The sequence below is a fragment of the Schistocerca nitens genome, chromosome 1 (assembly GCF_023898315.1).
Source record: "Schistocerca nitens isolate TAMUIC-IGC-003100 chromosome 1, iqSchNite1.1, whole genome shotgun sequence".
Classification (NCBI taxonomy): Eukaryota; Metazoa; Arthropoda; class Insecta; order Orthoptera; family Acrididae; genus Schistocerca; species Schistocerca nitens.
The window spans coordinates 141357832-141376445 of record NC_064614.1 but is presented as its reverse complement, the minus strand read 5'-3'; the positions used below and the strand labels follow the sequence as shown (position 1 = coordinate 141376445).

The 18614-nt window shown below is 40.2% G+C and overlaps 1 protein-coding gene across 2 annotated transcripts in view; it reads left to right on the top strand.

Annotated features, from left to right (window-relative positions):
- Positions 1-4827: 4827 nt before the first annotated feature.
- LOC126243432 (chromatin assembly factor 1 subunit B) overlaps positions 4828-18614 on the top strand; it is a 57756-nt gene continuing 43969 nt past the window's right edge. The window contains exons 1-4 of one of the 2 annotated variants that reach the window (XM_049948164.1): positions 4828-4964; positions 5044-5180; positions 11797-11929; positions 17904-18116. In XM_049948164.1, coding sequence (XP_049804121.1) covers positions 5049-5180; positions 11797-11929; positions 17904-18116 — 478 coding nt within the window. In that variant the 5' untranslated portion in view covers positions 4828-4964; positions 5044-5048. The remainder of the gene's footprint in view (positions 4965-5043; positions 5181-11796; positions 11930-17903; positions 18117-18614) is intronic. The other variant, XM_049948163.1, reaches the window with a different exon arrangement.

Here is an 18614-nt window from a genome sequence, read left to right as displayed (position 1 = left end):
TGCTGTTACTGAAGTCGAATAGACCACCTGGTAGCGGAGACATATACACATCATCCTTTAGGAACCCCCAAAGGCAAAAACGCATAGGATCAGACCATATGTGAACATGAAGATCATATAAAACTAGCTCTGTCATCCAGCACCTTGCGGCCAATGCAACGGTCGGGTACAACATCGTTTAACCTGTCGCATGCTGAGTTACGCCAGTGAGATGGCGCACTATTTTGGTGCTGATAAACACCAGTTACAGTTGCTTCACCGACAAAGTCGAGAGGAGTCTCATTGCAACTGTACCACTTCGTGGGGATTTACTTACCCCCAGATACACACATTACATGTGTTGACATTTCCATTTTCGTGAACTGTCGATTCACCACTGAAGACGACATTATCCAGAAAATCTTCATCTCATGCAGCAAAATTTCTTTTGCGAAGCTCGCATGTAAACCGTAGTATGTAGGCTTCAGACCTTGTAAAAACTGCGAACGCCAAGGACGAACTGATTTCTTGGAACTACGCTTCACAGACTCTCACTCGTTCAAGACGGTTTTCATTCATTCTTGGTCGTTCCATACTCTTCCCCCTGGTGCATGGGTATCCAAACAAATCTGTTTGAGTTGCTCTTTCATTTGACGTGTTGTTTAGAATTATAAGTTGAATGTAGTATATGCTACCAAGCCTTAAAATCCGTATATTCATTTTGAAACACCCTTTAGTGATACTTCCGTAACAGAATTCAGGCATACCCTGATTTTTTCCCTTTTCGACTAGTTAGTCAGAATCCTGCTCATACTTGTGAAATTTTTCAACAAACAGCCATCATTTGAAACAAGTTTTTTCGAAAAAAAAATCTTTGGTATTTTCACTACTTTTAACACACAGAGCTATGATCCACCATCTAGACTTCATCGTTTTCTTCTTTTATTCCAATTTTCAAGAATCAAATAAGCAGCTTACGAAGGCATGATGCACACTACTGGCAAACGGGTGTTGAATAACTAGAGCTGCTTTTGCCTTAAGCAACAAGCCATGGCAATAATTAGCAAGTGACAACTGCCAACAGATTCTTGGGTGACTTTCGATTTACAACAGAGTATGAAGATGAACGGAAACATCTAGCAACAAAATAATACTACATACTACAAGTTGCTTATTGTTGCCTATAATGAAACGGGCCCTTAGAATGCATTGTTTTACCACTAACAAAGAGATTGATATCACACCATTTCTTCACACTGTGACTACATTTCGAAATTTAGAGCAAATAGGGTATACAAACAAACATTAATGATTTTCTCATTGTAAGGACATATAGCCCACACCATAATTAAACCAATTCATTCACAAGCTAAAAACATTCTACAGCTCTGTAAAAAATGTTCTATGCAATATTCGTATTTATGATCACAAGTAAAGTGGAATGGTTTATAACTTTATTTAAATGTTTATTAGTGCATGCAAACTAAAGGCGTTTTTGTACAACTGCATTTATATTTCTAAATCACATCTATTATATTTCGATTCAAAGTTCGATTAATGACCAAATTTAACTAGCTTAATTAAAGTCAAATAATGTCAATTCTTGTGAGAACCAAAGTCATTACAAGAATATTGTTGAATTGACTAGTAAATATGACATTACCTGCATATTGGAAAGTGTCTGCTTTTGTGTACAAAGACAGGGAAAGCGCTTTGTAAGTCTGTCAGAAAGAGATGCCAGTTGTGGAAGTTAATAGCCTATTATGCTTTGACACTTGGTAATGTTACACAATGAACTGTGTTTTTGTGAGCTGTGAGTGTAATACAGCAATAATGAGGAGATGACATGGCTGTTGGAAATAAACAAGTGGAAAACATCTTGTGTCCAGTTTAATAACTAAAGGACCCATTGTCCAACTTTTGAAAACAGCTGGAGACAGCAGAAGCAGATCGGCGTACTAACCAGATAAGTAATAGAATTCCAACTCTTATATTGAATGTATTCATCACATAACTACAAACACTGACATGTACATATATAGCTACATCTACAAAGATACTTCGCTCCTCAAGCCACTGTAGGTGCATGGCGGACAGTGCCCTGTACAACTACTTGTTATTTCCCCTCCTGTACCACTCACACACAGAGTGAGGGAGAAACGACTATCTGTATGCCTCCATATGAGCCTTAATTTCTTTCTTGCCTTCGTGGTCCTTGCTTGTAATGCATGTTGATGGCAGTAGAATCGTTCGGCAATCAGCTTCAATTGCGGCCTCTCTAAATTTTCTCAATAGTGTTTCTCGGAAAGAACGTCGTCTTCCCTCCAGGGATTCCCATCTGAATTCCTGAAGCATCTCCATAACACTTTCGTGTTGTTCAAACCTACCAGTAACAAATCTAGCAGCCTGACTCAGATGTGCTTCGATGTCTGCCTCTAATCCGACCTGGTAAGAATCCCAAACACTCGAGCAGTATTCAAGAATAGGTCACACCAGCGTCCTATATGTGATCTCCTTTACAGGTGAACCACTTTTTCCTAAAATTCTCCCAATAAACTGAAGTTTCGCCTTCCCTACCACAGTTTTCACACTCTCGTTCCACTTCATATCACTTTGCAACGTTATGTCCAGATATTTAAATGACTTGACTGTGTTAAGCAGGACACTAGTAATACCGTATCCGAAAATTACAGGCTTGATATTTCTACTCATCTGCATTAACTCACATTTTTCCACATTTAGGGCTAGCTGCCATTCATCTCATCAACTGGAAATTTGGTATAAGTCATCTTGTATCTTCCTTCAGGCACTCAACTTCGACACGTTAATGTACACCACAGCATCATCAGCAAACCACCGCAGATTGCTGTCCACCCTGTCTGTCAAGTCATTTATGTATATGGAGAATAACAGTGGTCCTATCACATTTCCTTTGGGCACTCCTGATGATACCCTTATCTCTGATGAACACTCGCTGTCGAGGACAATATACTAGGTTCTATAATTTAAGAAGTCTTTGAGCCACTCACGTATCTTGAGCATGTAATTTAACACTTCGCCTTTCGTTTTGCTATCTTCACCTCCCATGGCGCAGTAAAACAGATGTATTGAGATCGTATTCAGAGGAGCTCTCTGCCAATCTAATACTTTGTATATATGAGAGGGGTTTACATGCCTCAGTGGAAATGTACGTTTAAATTACTGAAACACTGGTTGCTTTCGTCACAGGAGTCCCATGTAGTAACAAAAGTACCATAGTTTGCCCAAAGTCCATTTAAAACTTTGGCATTCTTAGCTGTATCTCACACTGGTTCACCAACATCTGCAAGAGAGCCTGCTAATGCTTCAACTTTAATAATAAGTTGCGCAATAGCATCACAGTACGAAATTTTATAATTGAAAAACTGTTCTTTCAGTATAATTTTATTTATTGCTAATCACTGTTTATGAATTATCCTAAAACAGTTCTACATACCATTTGCTGTGGCACATGATGAGATAGTTTGCAGTGTGTTAAATTCCATACCAAACGAAAAAAAACATTGTTTTTGCATTAAACTCATCCCACATTTTATGTAAATCTGTCCCTTCAGCTGGCCCTAGCTTAGTTTTACTTCCTTCAACTACGTGGAGCAATTTTTCAGCACAAAAGATAATTTCCATCTCATACTTCCAGAATTGAAAAAAAACATCACATTTCTGGATACTGAAAAACTTTGTGCGAACTGTCTTTTATTTTATAGCATTTGATGAAATCAAACTCTCTTCAGAGACTTGATTGATGCGAAGAAAATAAAATGTACCTCAGTTAATAAAAATGTTTATTCGGCCCATAAGAATCAGAATTTTTATTGTCTCTCTTCTGAGGTCACAGATTAATACTGCAACTTAACTCGACTTGTCTAAAGCGGTACTGATTTTTATCACAAACCCATTAATGGCGTCTATTGTGCTTTTGACTTTTTGAAAGCCATCTTTTTGAGTGCTATATTGATCATCTGAAATTATGACTGATTTTTATAGAATTTTTTAATTGGAATTACACCGCTTACACAAATATTCTTGAAAAAATGGGAAGAATGGAGATTGGGTGGTAGTTCCCCATTTCTTTTCTTGGGAATTTTTTAAGCAAAGACTTTTTACCTCTGTGTACTTTAGGGCATCCAGAAAGAGCCGTTCTTCATGTTCTCCATTAATTATTGAGCACAGGGGGTGAGATACTATCCTGACTAACTAGTTTGGTAGATATAAGATCCCTCTCTGCGGACTTTTTGTTGGGGCGAATAAATTTTGTTACGTGGATGGAGTAGAAGCCACTTGAAACACTAGGCACAGAACATATTCCATTAACAATAATAACGAGACAGAAAGTGATGTACGAAAGGGAATGAAAGATCGTGTGTCAGTCGGAAGTGGCAGATGTAAAAATATCAGACACACTAGTAAGATATTGTTCACCTGCACAAAGACATCCACAAGACAATTAGTGCAATACGGCATACTACGCAACAGCATGCCATAATCTCACTTCTACCGTTCGGTAGAAGGCTGCACATAATACCAAAAAACTGGGGTAAGTGCGGAGCGACGTTGTGTTTGTGTTGCGCCATAATTCGACGGTGATTTCGACTGCCACTCCATTCCGTTCCGTTGACGTCCAGTGTTACTCGGTGACTGCAGTGATTATATTCCGTACGTGATATAGATTATGTTTTTATTCAGAGAAAATAGGCACTTTGCAACTGTTAATTTACACTGGTAGTGTTGCATTGCTAAAATGGGTACTTTACCATATATTTGTTGGAATCCAATGAAGTTGGTAGTTTTCGCGTAAACATCTCTGGTTGAGTTTTAGCGCGAAAAAAGACGCGAAGGGTGAATGTCGCGTTCATTGTATGTCATGTGTCTCGCGCAATGTCATTAGTGTAATATAATTTTGTACTTATGTGTATGTACAATAACCTCTAGTGATCAGATTTATTTATGTAAGTGTAATTCCGGTGGGCTGTACGTCCCAAATCGTGTTTCGGGAACACTTGCTGTCACCCTCAACTTTGTTTACAGGCAGAATGAAGTGTACAATCCCCGAAATATCGTGGCATAATAGAGATCCAGTTCTTAGTATTGATATTCAGCCAGGACGAAACAACGACGAGGGACCTTACAGGCTTGCATCCGGCGGCACGGATTCGCATGTTGTGGTTAGTAAATTTAATGATAGCCCTGGCATTCTTTGTTTCAGAGTTCTTTCGTACGATATCAAAGCCACGATTATTAAATCATGTCACTTTTGTGCCTACATTTTTTAAATCGTGTCGCAGCGAAGTTGTTAGTCCTTTTTTTCGTATTGCCTGGTACCTGAGAATACAGTTTTCTTAATAAAAACAGTTTGAAGTTCTGTATGTGTCAGGTAAAATTTGTATGATTATTAAGGTGGAAAGTAAAATGCCCGAAGCAGTCCTTCCTTTCACCCTCGTGATGGAAGTTGTAGGAGAAAACAAAAGATCTCATTGAATAACTTTGAAATTTGTGAACAAAAGTAAGACCTGCGAATTTTGTTTTCGTCACTGTGTTTGTGTCGCCATATATATTGGTTTTCTTACGGATAATTTCTTAGTAAATTTGGACTTTTGGGTTATTCTCATGGTGGTTGTTATAAAACTTTTATCCATTTTGTGTAAGGACTGCGACTGTGATGAATAAAGGTTTCTTCAAATTACTGCAACCATTCGCTTTTAGTTTTTCAATTAATTTTTTTTTATTTTATTGTTATTATTCCATTACTGGTTTCGAACCGTATAGCGATTGATCATCAGATGGTACATATATTAATTGTCTGCTGCAGTGTGGGAGTCATGTAACTGTGGCAAGATGTGTTGTGGAACAGAATAATACCTGTACTATGCCTGTACAGCTTCTATTTGACCTTTTTTAAATTTAGATAGTTTCTTTTAAATGCAGAGCATTACACAGCCACTATTATACAGGCAATTTTTTTTTATATAAAAGAAGCATATTTGCCCAAAAATAGCATGGTTTAAAATCTTTGTGTACCAAGCATAATAAAACATCTTGGATTTAAAATGCATGTAAATAATTATTTTATTCCTTTGATGTAAATATCAGATTAATGAAGGCACAGTTAAAATATTTTGCGATCTTTTAGCTGCTTACGAAATGGAGCATAATGATACTAAGGGAGATGGTGCAGCACTTATGACTCTGACTGCACTGTTGGGAGAATGGGATTGCTGCCATGTTGATATAGGTTTTCAGTGGCTTACTTACATCAAATTAGATGACTTCTGGGATGTGTTCTTGATGAAGGTCCTGGTAAACTTTTCTCATCATTGCCAATCACCGTGTGTGCTTCGTCTCTAATGCCCTTGGTAACAATAGAATGTTACGTTACACAAATAAAATACTTGGAGAAACTGACATTCATTTCCTCTAGTGAATATTAAATCTTGACACAGAAGGGAGTGAAAAATACAGTCGTAAAACTGACGCAGTAGAAGTGTTTACAAATTTAAGGTTGTTTCTCTTTAAAACCTCCTCCTGTGTCATAAATGAATTCTTGAATATCATTTAAGTATCTGTTGCAAACCTTCAAATGGCTAGCATGTAGCCAAATAAATATATTTTATTGTCTGCAATCTTCTGTTCACTTAATGTATCCTGCATTGTGATGTTTAATGTGAACGTGATCTATGGGTCATGAAGCTAACACACAATGTAGCTCATATATATAAAGGAGATCTTATATAGAACAATACTGTGACTCATTCTTGGATGGGCTACTGATAGTGTTTCGGATTCCCTCTTGGTCAGATTAAAGTAAGATATTCTTAAGTATTTCAGACTTGCTGGTTAATGCCCGGTTGGATGAACACACAGATATTACAGAGGTGCTTTGTGAACTCAAAAGGGAAACCCTGGAAGAAAGACATTGACACCCCCCTCCCTCGTGAAACATCATTGAGAAAATGTAGTGAACAGGCATTTATTTCTGACTGCTGAATGATTCAGTTGCTGCCAACAAAAAGTTATGAGGAGCAGGAAGACAAGGTAGGAGAAATTTGGTTTTAAACGAAGGCATATAGACTTGCTCCATTTGCAAGTGGGGCAGGAAAGGAAAGGCTAGTAGTGGTAAAAGATACCCTCTGCCAAGCATCATATGGTGGCTTTTGGAGTATGTATGTGGTTGTAGAACAGTCTTCATTGATTACTTTAAGCATTTTCCATGCAATTAATGTCGTCTTTTGACTAAATGACGACCCTTCTCTTTTATCAGTTCGACTCGTCATATTTATTTTAAATGACATGTGATTTAGCGTGGTGATCTATTTATTACGCCCCTTTAGTACTTTTAGTTGACTTTTCCATTGTTCAGTTTGTGTTTGATGTTTTAGATGCTCATCTGTGCTGTCACTCGGCCTGATAGGCTTTTGTTTCTTCAAATTTTCATTTTGCTTTGATGGTTTTTGAAATTATTTATTAGTAGAGAATTAAGTGCTCAAGCCATATTATTTTCAGCCTTTGCAGTTTCTTACAGTGTATGACCACCAAGATTGATACTGCACTTGCTCTTATTTTTGACATTTTTAGTTTGGAGATTGATGGTTGCTGCTGTCATACTGGCATCTGTCCTTTTATTTGCTTCCTCTGAGTAGAATTTACCAGTGAATAATCTAGGTGGGCTGAATCTAACAATACAGTGTTTTGGTATTAAACTGTGGAATAATGATCTGTGTGTCGTGAATGTGCAAATAGAGATAGAACAGACATTTTTTGTTCTGTAGTGAAGCTTGGGGTGTATGTTTTGTTGAGAGTGACAATTTGTTGGGTCGACAGAAGTGTCCGATCCCACGCGTCGGCTTTGACCCGTGACGTAAGGGTGTTGTCGTGTGTGACGTCATGACGGCGCGGAGTTTGGTTTGTGTGTGGCTGTCTCCAGTTCTGTTTTATCTTATTTTATTTACTTTTCTGATCTGTTCGTTCTATATCGTGAGATTTTTTTAAAATTTAAAAACAGTTATTACTTATTTTAATTATCTGTTTCCTCCAATTTCTGTTTTAGTTTATTATATTTATCTTTCTGATCTGTTCGTTCTATCCCGTGAGATTTTTTTTTTTTAAAAAAAAAGACAAAAAACACTAATCGGCTACTGAAGCATCTTTATCTTCTATGGGTTGCAGGGGTTACGACCCCTGGGGAGGTGGGTGGGTATTCATGCATGGCTGTCTTCACTTACACGTTGTAGCTACGCAAGGCGTCTAAATTTGTTTATATTTTTTGCCCCCCACCCAAAACATCCCATTTCCGGCGCTTGTCCCGTTAGTGTCATTAGGCTTCTTGTGGAAAGTGTGTGTTTGTTTTTGTTTCCGCCATATTTGTGACGTCATGGGTCAAAGCAGACGGGCGGGATCGGACGCTTCCGTATTTCCAATTTGTTGCCTTGGTGAAGCCATTAAATGTGAAGACGAAATTGTACTTGTGGTGGGAGTGGCGTCGTCTTTCATAGATAATTTGTGTGATGGCTTGTAATGATGTGGAATGATTCATTTTATATTCACATCACTGATTCTTTTTTCTTTAAAAAAATTATAGATGTGAGTTAGTAATTCCTACACACCCCTATTTGTACATTACAATAATAGCAATTCCTCTATGGAATTGGAGTTATCAAGGGGAGACTTTTTCACTTTATTTTCAAATTTTGCTTTGCTCTTTGCCAGGCATTTAATATTACTGAGTAAGTAACCAAAAATTTTCATTGCGGTGTTGTGCACCCTTTTTTTCTGCTAAAGATGCGACTATACCATGCTGTGTTTCTTTTCAAATTTGCGCATGTACATAAATTTCCAATAGTTTTATGCAGACGACAGGCAGCTGGGGCTCATGTTTTTAGTTGATTACTGTGTTCAGGTTATGCTGTGAAGTGGTTTATGTGCAAAAGTGTCTGTTGAACCCAAGGAAGCATGCTTAAATTTATAGATGATTACACACAAAGAAAAGCCATTTGGAATGCCACTCCTGACACTCATTTGAATAAAAATTTATGAACCGAACAGAAAATCTCAAACCTTGCTGTGAGTCCCTGAAATTTACAAACAAAGTATTGTTGATATAAAAGTTTTCTGGGTATGGTACCGTGTCATAATGTATAGAACTACTGCTGCTGGAGAAATACCAATGTTTCTCCCACGGTTGCAGCGGCCTTCTTCTGACCCAGCAGCAGTGGTTTTATACATTATGACGCAGTACCATACCCAGAAAACGTTTATGCCGACTGATTCTGGTCGCGGAAGCCTACGCAATTACGAAGTATTGTTGTCGTTTCGTATTTCTTAATCTCTGTTGTTCAGATATTATTTTACCTGTAGTCTCTTTTGCATTGTTTTTGTAACATTTTAATAATGATAAATGCAGTACAGACTCCCAAGGTAAGAAGGGGCTTCACAGCAAACTGCTTGCCCAATGAGGCAACATGTGACCATGAGAACGCCCATGTGTACAATTGTCCTTTCCACAAAATGTTTAAGGAAAAAGGCATTGTGTGGACATATCTTAAAGAAAAACTTAATTTGAACTATTTTGATGGCATTGTTGGGTCAAAGCAGACAAGTTGTTTTGGCATGTTGTGTATTTCCCTAATTAGTATTCTGTTCATTACTTGCCCAAAGCTAAAATGGCAGTTTTTTTATTTGCGTATGGTAATGATTTTATTCTGTGATTGCTGTACTATTCTTAGTTTTCTGCACATAGTTCTACTTGAGATGCTTTGGTGGTCTTAATACACTGTTTTAAAGGCTCATAGCCACGGTGCTGCTTTCCGCTGTTCAATGTAGTGAATAGAACAACTGCTTATAACTCAAGTTCATAACTAGATTTTAAGTGTCTTGACAGCTGTAAAAGATTAATGAAGACTGGTATGTTAAATTTTGGTACACTCTCTGTCTAACCATAGTGCTCAGACATCTGTGCTTATAAGTCATTCATTGCAGAGCACCAAAGTATTGTGATGCCTGAACACAGTTACTAGGCCTCAGTTGTCTGGTGCTAATTGGCTGGGAAAATATCGCTTGCGTAGGAATGACACTTTCAAAAGTTGGGGACATTGGTTATTGGGAATTATGGTGTCTGTTGCAAGTATTGTTGAGAATTTGCCTGGCAGTTACTTTGATATGCTGTTGTTATTAAATTCAGCAGGGATATCCTAATTGGAGGTGTAGTTTCTTCATGGCTACTGCAGAGTGGATTTGTAACTTTTATTATTGTTGTTGTTGTTAATCTCTCTTTTATTTTTATTTGCATGTCAAGTTCTCCGGGGGACCCTGCATTTGCCTGTACCCCACGTGACAGTCATTCCCAACACCGTGAATAATGACATTTTGCTGTCTGTTGTTAAAGTAAGAGGTGAACAAAATGTGAGCTACTCCCCGTATTCCGTAATGGTCTAACTTCTGGAGCAATATTTTGCAATCAACACAATCAAATGTCTTAGTTAAATAAAAAAATATGCCTGCCATTTGAAACCTTTTGTTTAACCCAACCAGTACATCACAGAGAAAAGAGAATATAGCATTTTCAGTTATTAAATGACTTCTAAAGCCAAACTGTACATTTGATAGCAAATCATGTGATATAAACTGATCTACTATCCTTACTTATACACAGCCTTTTCAGTAACTTTAGCAAACACCGATAGCATAGAAATGCATCTAAAATTATCTACATTATCCCTTTCTCCCTTTTTATAAAGTGACTTTACTACTGAGTACTTTAATCACTCAGGAAACTGACCATTCCTAAAGGAAAAATTACAAATATGGCTAAATACAGGGCTGACATGTGCAGCACAGTACTTTAATGTTTTGCTGGGCACTCCTTCATATTCATGAGTCCTCAGTCTTCAGTGATTTAATTATTGATTCAGTCTTCCCATTGTGAGTATCACAGAGGAGTATTTTAGACATCAATCTCGGAAAGGCATTTGCCAAGAGAGTTATATGATTCCCTGTAGAAACTAAATTTTTATTTAATTTACCAGCAATGCTCAGAAAAGATTGTTAAATACTGCACATATATCTGATTTATCAGTAACAGAAATATATTTCTACAAACTGACTTTATATCGTCAACCTTGTGCTGCTGACCAGACACTTCCTTCACAACTGACCATATGGTTTTAATTTTATCCTGTGAATTCACTATTCTATTTGCGTACCATGTACTCTTTGCCTTCCTAATAACATTTTTAAGCACCTTACAATACTGACAGTTTTTATAAGCCGAACATCCAAAGAAACGCATTCATTAAGTTTATTTCTTTTGGTGTCTATGCTGTGCAGTTTGCACACAGTTAAAATCTTGTGCCTAATAAGTAGTTACAGGTTCTTATTGGCATCTTTCCTGAGTCTAATTGTTGAAAATGTTTCCTTAGTTTCCTCTTGAAACAGACATGCTCAGTTACAGTTCAGTTTACAAGCTGCAGCTAATAACTATAAGCAGTTTTTTCCATTAATGTAATTTACCTTGTAGAAGCAATAATGATTTAAATTTTTCTGGTTTGAATGAAATAGACAACTTTGGTTGTAACTTTCAATTTATACTGGAATTACTTAATTTTTTATCTTAATGACTCATTAATTAGTTAGCATTCAAGTTTAATTTCATGCATAATAATGGAAGTTTTTGGAAAGGTTGCAAAAATCATAAATATTCAGTCACTGTAAATATCTTTGATTCTCTTAGTTTATTGATCCCAGACTATTTTAGTGTCTTACATACATTTTTTGATTTTGTGTACATAGATTTGGTATATACACAAGAAGGAATCTGGATTAGCTGAGATAGAGTTTGCCTCTGACCTCCAGCGGCACCAGAGAGCGGTAAATGTTGTCAGATTTTCACCAACAGGTGAACTTCTCGCCTCCGGAGATGACGGTAAGTTCCCTCCTGCTAAAATATAGCTGCTGCCAAGAACTGTCCTTTGCGTGCAATGCTAGACTCTGTGTTGTCATCAGAATTCCTCACTTTTAATATTCATTTTCTCCCATAGTAATCGTAACTGCTCAAGTGTTACTTGTTCTACACATTTTAGAGAATAAATGGATAGAGAAGACACTCTAGACATTTAAAATAAGATGTACAGATTCAAAAACATTCATTTATTGACCATACATCATCTGGCACTACAGTCCACTCAGAGACATGCCCCATACGATCAAAGGTAGTCACGAATGAAAGCAGGGTCAAGTGATACTGCAATTACTGTGCAGTATTCTTTGTGGGTGTGAGAACTGGGCCCTACTCGGTGAATATAGTGGTAAGTTACCACTTTATGTAACAAAATGTATTTATTATGACACACTGAGACGGTCGTAATTTGCTAATGATCACAGTGACGAGAGAAAACAGACTGAACCAAACATGATATCACTGAGCTTTGCAACAGTTTAGGCAGACTCTCAGTAGTTGAATTGCTGTTGATAATTGTCATAGAGGGGGCCATCCTAACATCAAGCGCCCCCCCCCCCCCTCCTCCTCTTGGTGTGGAGCACAAAGCGGGAAAGGGCCAGTGCTGTGGTAGGTAGGCTAGATTGTGTCGTGGCAGGCCCATGAGGTAGATGACTGGAGGCTTGAGGTGGTCTGAAGTCGCAGATCCTGGAGATCACATAGTCTGGTGGCCAATGAGGACCATGCAAGTATCAAACCAGAGAGATTGTTGGGTCCTGTGCCATAGAGGAGGGTGCACAATGAGGGGGTCGGTGATAGAAAGGTGAATTTTGTCGATGGAAGCCGCTATGTTGTCTTCGTCAGTGTCATGCAGAAGCTGAAAGGAACAGAAAAGTGGTGTGGGCAATTGCTGAATCATAGAGCATAGGTAGAGGAGCGTGGAGAACAGATAGGGTGCCGTCTTGGAGTTGAAAAGAGGAATAGTCCTTGCAAAATGAAAGATGTCGACTGTGAAGGGGGCAACAGTGGGAGAAGAGTTAGGTAACTACTGAGGTCGCACAGGGAGAGGACACATTGTCTAGCAGGGAGTCATTACACAGAGCACTGATGTCAGTGGATGCACAGGAACAGGTGAATTCGGAAGACATTTGATCGGTGCATGTGGAGGAAGCCCATGGGTGATATCTCAGAATTAGATATTGATGGAGGTTCCTCGTCAAGGATCAAAATGGGTTTAACTTGGTTAAGCGACACAATCTGTTGTTTCCCATTGAGGCAAATGTCTTACTTATGTGCTGAAGCATCCTTTGCTGGCTGGAGTAAGGATTTTGTAATGCTACCCCATCGTGTCATCTTGGAGCATAACATAACCACTATGTTCTAGATCTTTGTGTACGAACATTCAAGGAATGGTGTGAACACGTAGAGGCGGAGTGCGGCTGTTGGCAGTGTGCGAACGGACGCACTCACCTAATGCGGGGAACTCTGTAGGGGAGTGGAGCTTGGAGTCTTCGACAAACTTGGCAGGGAGTATCAGAGTCTCAGAGTCATCAGCTAAGGAACGGTATAAGTTATCTTTAAAGGCTATGTGGATGTCGAGTAACACCTACGGAATGGCCTCTGACCAGGAGCCTGCGTGACACATGAGAGCCACTTTGTGTGGTGCCAACACTCAACCTTTCCATAGCTCTAGGTGTGGTATGCCGTCATATGGAATTTGTTGACACCACACAGGAAACTTAACCTGGTAAAGAGATGTGACTCGAATAGTCTCCATTAGTAAGCCAAGATAAAAAAGAGGCAACCGAAGTGGGAGAGCCACATAGTGACAAAGGCCTTTGCAACCAAATTGGCAGATATGTCTGAGAGGGGAATAGCCTCTGCCCATCTGCTGGCATGATGAGTGCCAGATAGTATATACCTAAAATCTTCCGAAGTGGGAAGATGACCCACGAGGTCGAGGTGAACATGACGGAACCATCCTTTCCTTATTTAGAATTGTCCTAAATCCAGTTGAGCATGACAGCCAACCTAGCTTTACTGGCAAGGTAAGCACACGCATGTCCAGGGGTGACTGTTTTTTACTGCGGGCCAGATGAAATGTTCTGTTAAGAGACGTATGGTAGCCTTACTTCCGGATGTGCCCGGACATGAATGGCCTAAAAAACTGTATGTTGGTGGGAGGCTGGGACCAGGGGATGGAGAGTACCCATAGGGGTATCACACAGCAGTGGACGTGAAGAACCAGGAAGACAGTGGAATTCCACTATCAGTGTAAATAAAGTGTCTTGTTGCAGATTTTGAATGTCTGGGAAACCGGTCTGCAGGCACGTTAAGTCCATCCAAGGCCAAGAGAGAAGAACAGCGTGCACAAGAGACATGTAATTGGTGACAACATTATTAGCCCCCCTGGTGAAGGCAGAACTTGCGATGTGAAGTGCTGAGGTCATCGACCATGCGAAGAGCACACACCAGGCTGACTGATGCATTGACGATCAGCTGATGCAGGATATAGTTGTTAGAGTGCTGAGTCGCAATGTCAGCTAGTTAGTTGACAAAGTTAGGTGTCAAATGTGAGTACTCGGAGGTATTGGGAAAAAATTGGTCACACTGAACCAGAGGTGAAGGGGTTGGAGGGAGGGGTGAAGGGGTCAGCAATTGGGACTGCATGTCCTGGTTGTGTGGTGGGGTAAGGCAGCCAAATGCATGTTAGGAGAGAGACTGCAATCCTTAAGGAAATTGAACCCGAGGACCAAGTCATCCACATCTGCTGCATGGAAGGTCCAAGGGAATTGTAGCTTAGGTGTGAGCTGGAGGTCAGTGCCATCATGGACAGTGATGTCAGAGCTGTTGGTAGTGTGAAGAACTAGCACCATAGGGAGAAGACTCGAAGGAGTGCAGGAGGGGGAAAGTACACTGGCTTCAGCCTCAGTAGCAACCAGTAACATGAGCTTGCTGGTGGAGTCAGACACTTAGTGTCTGCTAATGGGAGGAGCTGCCATGTTAGATAACTGATGTTAGTTAATGCGGCCTTTAGCATTGCTGCGAGCCGTTGCACTTAAATCGGCCTGCGTGTTGAGTTTGGGAAGGTGCAGGGGGGCGAGATATGACAGACCCTCGCCGCATCGCCGAGGGTCATGTGGCACCAGCACAGTGGGTATGCTGGATGCAGAGTGGGTTGTGATGTAGTTGATCCAGCTGACAAACAGCATTTCAGGTCAGCCATGAGGCGGTAGGGGAGGGGGGGGGGGCGGCAACAGAGGAAGGAACAGAAAGTGCCAGCGGCTGTCCACCAGGTGGCATAGAGGTAGCTTGTTGAGTTGCAGCAACTCGTGTGCAATGTCTACCAGCCAGGTGCAGAGGTGGTGGACAAGAAGCAGGAGCATTCTTACCAACCTTAACAATAGGCAGTGAGCCAGCTATAGGAAGAAGCTGTCGGTGGCATATGACACTACACACCTGATCTGCCAACTGAAGTTCAGATGCCTGTGTGTCGGCGGAATGCGAAAGTAACTGAAGCTGCAGGTCAGGGGAAGTTTGGTGTCCACAAGGTAACATCAAGCACATCCCCTGAACCACTTTACACTTGAAGGTGCCTCCACAACTGTGAAGTTGTTCTGTCTTGAAGTTATACCTCGTGGATGATGTGATGTGTTGCCTCCAACAGGGGCGCAGCAGGTGCTCAATGATGAGACTTCATGGTGACGTATTTACATTTTGTTGTCAGTTTGAGAAGCGATTCATTGATAAGGTCTGTATGATTGTTGAGATGGCTGATAAGACATGTGAAACTAGTGTTAGTGTTTATTATCCCATGTTAAAAATGTTGCCCACAAGGCAACCATGTTGTGGAACTTTGTGGAATATGCCTGCAGGAATGTGCTTCAGTGGAACAGGGTAGGGCATGACCTAGATGGTGAAAAAGTATGTAGTTGAGGAGGGACACCATTGGTGGCTGGATTGTTGTGCAGAAGAGCAGATGATATAGGCAGAAGATGCGTTGCATCACCAGAGGTCTGTGTGAGGGGGGACAGACGGCCACTGGCCACACATCACACATGGTGCAGCTGGTGCGAAAGGTAACCTGACCGGCACAGGTGGTGTAACCATGGTCGCTGGGCCGTGTTTTGGAAAGTTTGCAGGAAACGATTCAGACAAGCACATGGAACATTACATTGCTTGTGGATAAACAAAAGTCGCAGGCTGCTGAGGCAGTGAAGACGTAGGCGACGGTGGGGGCAACCTGATGTGGCTTCGTGCTTCAGATGTTCCGTATAGGCCGAATGAGCCTGGAAATACGTGTAGTTCAGAACATAGTGCCATGAGTACATGTGATTCCCACCATGGCATTGTCGGCCAGGTGAGGTCAGGTGCTGGAACTCCACTATGAAGTGAATGTACGTGCGCACACGAATCTGGGAAGTACGAGGGCAGAGTTTGCACTTGAGTCAAAGTTCACTGTAGGGCTGGGAACATGTAGTCAGTCACTGCATGGTAAGCGATCAATTGTTTACAGGTATTGGCGCAAAACTAGTAACTGTATTTGGTAAATATAATGATACACAGCCACTATATGTAACAATGTATTTATGATTATAATAGAGGGAAACATTCCACGTAGGAAAAATATATCTAAAAACAAAGATGATGTGACTTACCAAATGAAAGTGCTGGCAGGTCGACAGACACACAAACAAACACAAACATACACACAAAATTCAAGCTTTCGCAACAAACTGTTGCCTCATCAGGAAAGAGGGGAAAGAGAGGGAAAGACGAAAGGATGCGGGTTTTAAGGGAGAGGGTAAGGAGTCATTCCAATCCCGGGAGCGGAAAGACTTACCTTAGGGGGAAAAAAGGACAGGTATACACTCGCATACATACACACACACACACACACATATCCATCCACACATATACAGACACAAGCAGACATATTTGGTCTTTAAATATGTCTGCTTGTGTCTGTATATGTGTGGATGGATATGTGTGTGTATGCGAGTGTATACCTGTCCTTTTTTCCCCCTAAGGTAAGTCTTTCCGCTCCCGGGATTGGAATGACTCCTTACCCTCTCCCTTAAAACCCACATCCTTTCGTCTTTCCCTCTCCTTCCCCTCTTTCCTGATGAGGCAACAGTTTGTTGCGAAAGCTTGAATTTTGTGTGTGTGTTTGTGTTTGTTTGTGTGTCTGTCGACCTGCCAGCACTTTCATTTGGTAAGTCGCATCATCTTTGTTTTTAGATATAACAATGTATTTATTAAAATACATTGATTAAAGTCATAATTCACTAATGATTACAATGGTGAGAGAAAACAGACTGAGTCAAAAATGATAACACTGAGCTTCACAGCAGTTTAGGCAGACTCTCAATAGTCAAGCCACTATCAATAGTTACCACATGGGTCTGACAGCTGACATACTGTTTACCTGCATGAATGGCCATTTTCAAACTATGGCTACTCTTTCACTATGCCACCCCCAACCATCCTTCATGCTGTGTGGTTGTCAATTGAACTGATCTACTTTTTGCCACTGATTCTGTGATTATTGGTCTTTCCGTCTCCTGCCTGCTCATACTTAACCAGTCCTCCCCTCCCCCTCCCTCTCCTCCCCTTTTCCCCACGTCCCCACATATCTTCCACACTCTTAGCTACTACCAGTCACTTCCTCCTCCTGCTGCACCCCTGTCCCTGTACAGTCAGTATCACCACAAAAGTAAGTGTGTGTGTGTGTGTGTGTGTGTGTGTGTGTGTGTGTGTGTGTGTGTGTGTGTGTGTGTGTGTGTGTGTAGTATGGTAAATGGTCCTCCATGTTACTCTTCCTATTTTTTGTATTTCAGTCAGGAATTCCAAAAATATGTATTGCTAATGTGTGACTTGGGGCTAGAAAATTTCTACATTTTTTTTTAAGTTTCTCAAATTGATTTGCAGAAATGTTTAATTATTTCCTTTTCCCCTTCAGAGGCAGTAATTATAATCTGGAAGCAGAAGACTGATCAGGATGCACCAGAGCTCCCTTCCAGTGAAAACGAAGGCAACAGAGAGCAATGGATATCTTTAAAAACACTGAGAGGCCACCTTGAAGATATATACGATCTCAGTTGGTCAATGGATTCAGCCTCACTAATTTCAGGATCAGTGGATAATTCAGCAATTATTTGGGATGTACAAAAAGGTATTAGTTGCATGCCATTGTATCTGATATTACGTAGATTTATTTGATGTATTTTTTAACCTGTACATCTCACATATGACCTCTGTGGATAGTGGAAATCTCCTCTGCAGTAATCTACATGGATTATGAAAACAAAAATTGTGTTAAATAGAATTACCTCTGTTCATCGAAGAGACTTGAAAGGCAGTAATTAGGGTCACCCAAATTGATGCCATATTCATTTACTTCTGGAAGAGCTTAAATACTATTCTGCATTGTAGCCCAATAAAAAAAAATAGTATGTTTGGAATATTGGACCAACACTGTGATTTGATTTTTTAATGGAGAGAAATCCTTAGGTGTAAAACTAGCTACAGGTGTACCCCAAGGGGATGTTACAGGACCATCACTGTTCACTTTATATATAAATGACCTAACAGATCGCAGTAACTCACACTATCATGCACTATAGATTGTCTACAAAGCAGTAGGTATAGGTGACACAAGTCTGCAGTCTGT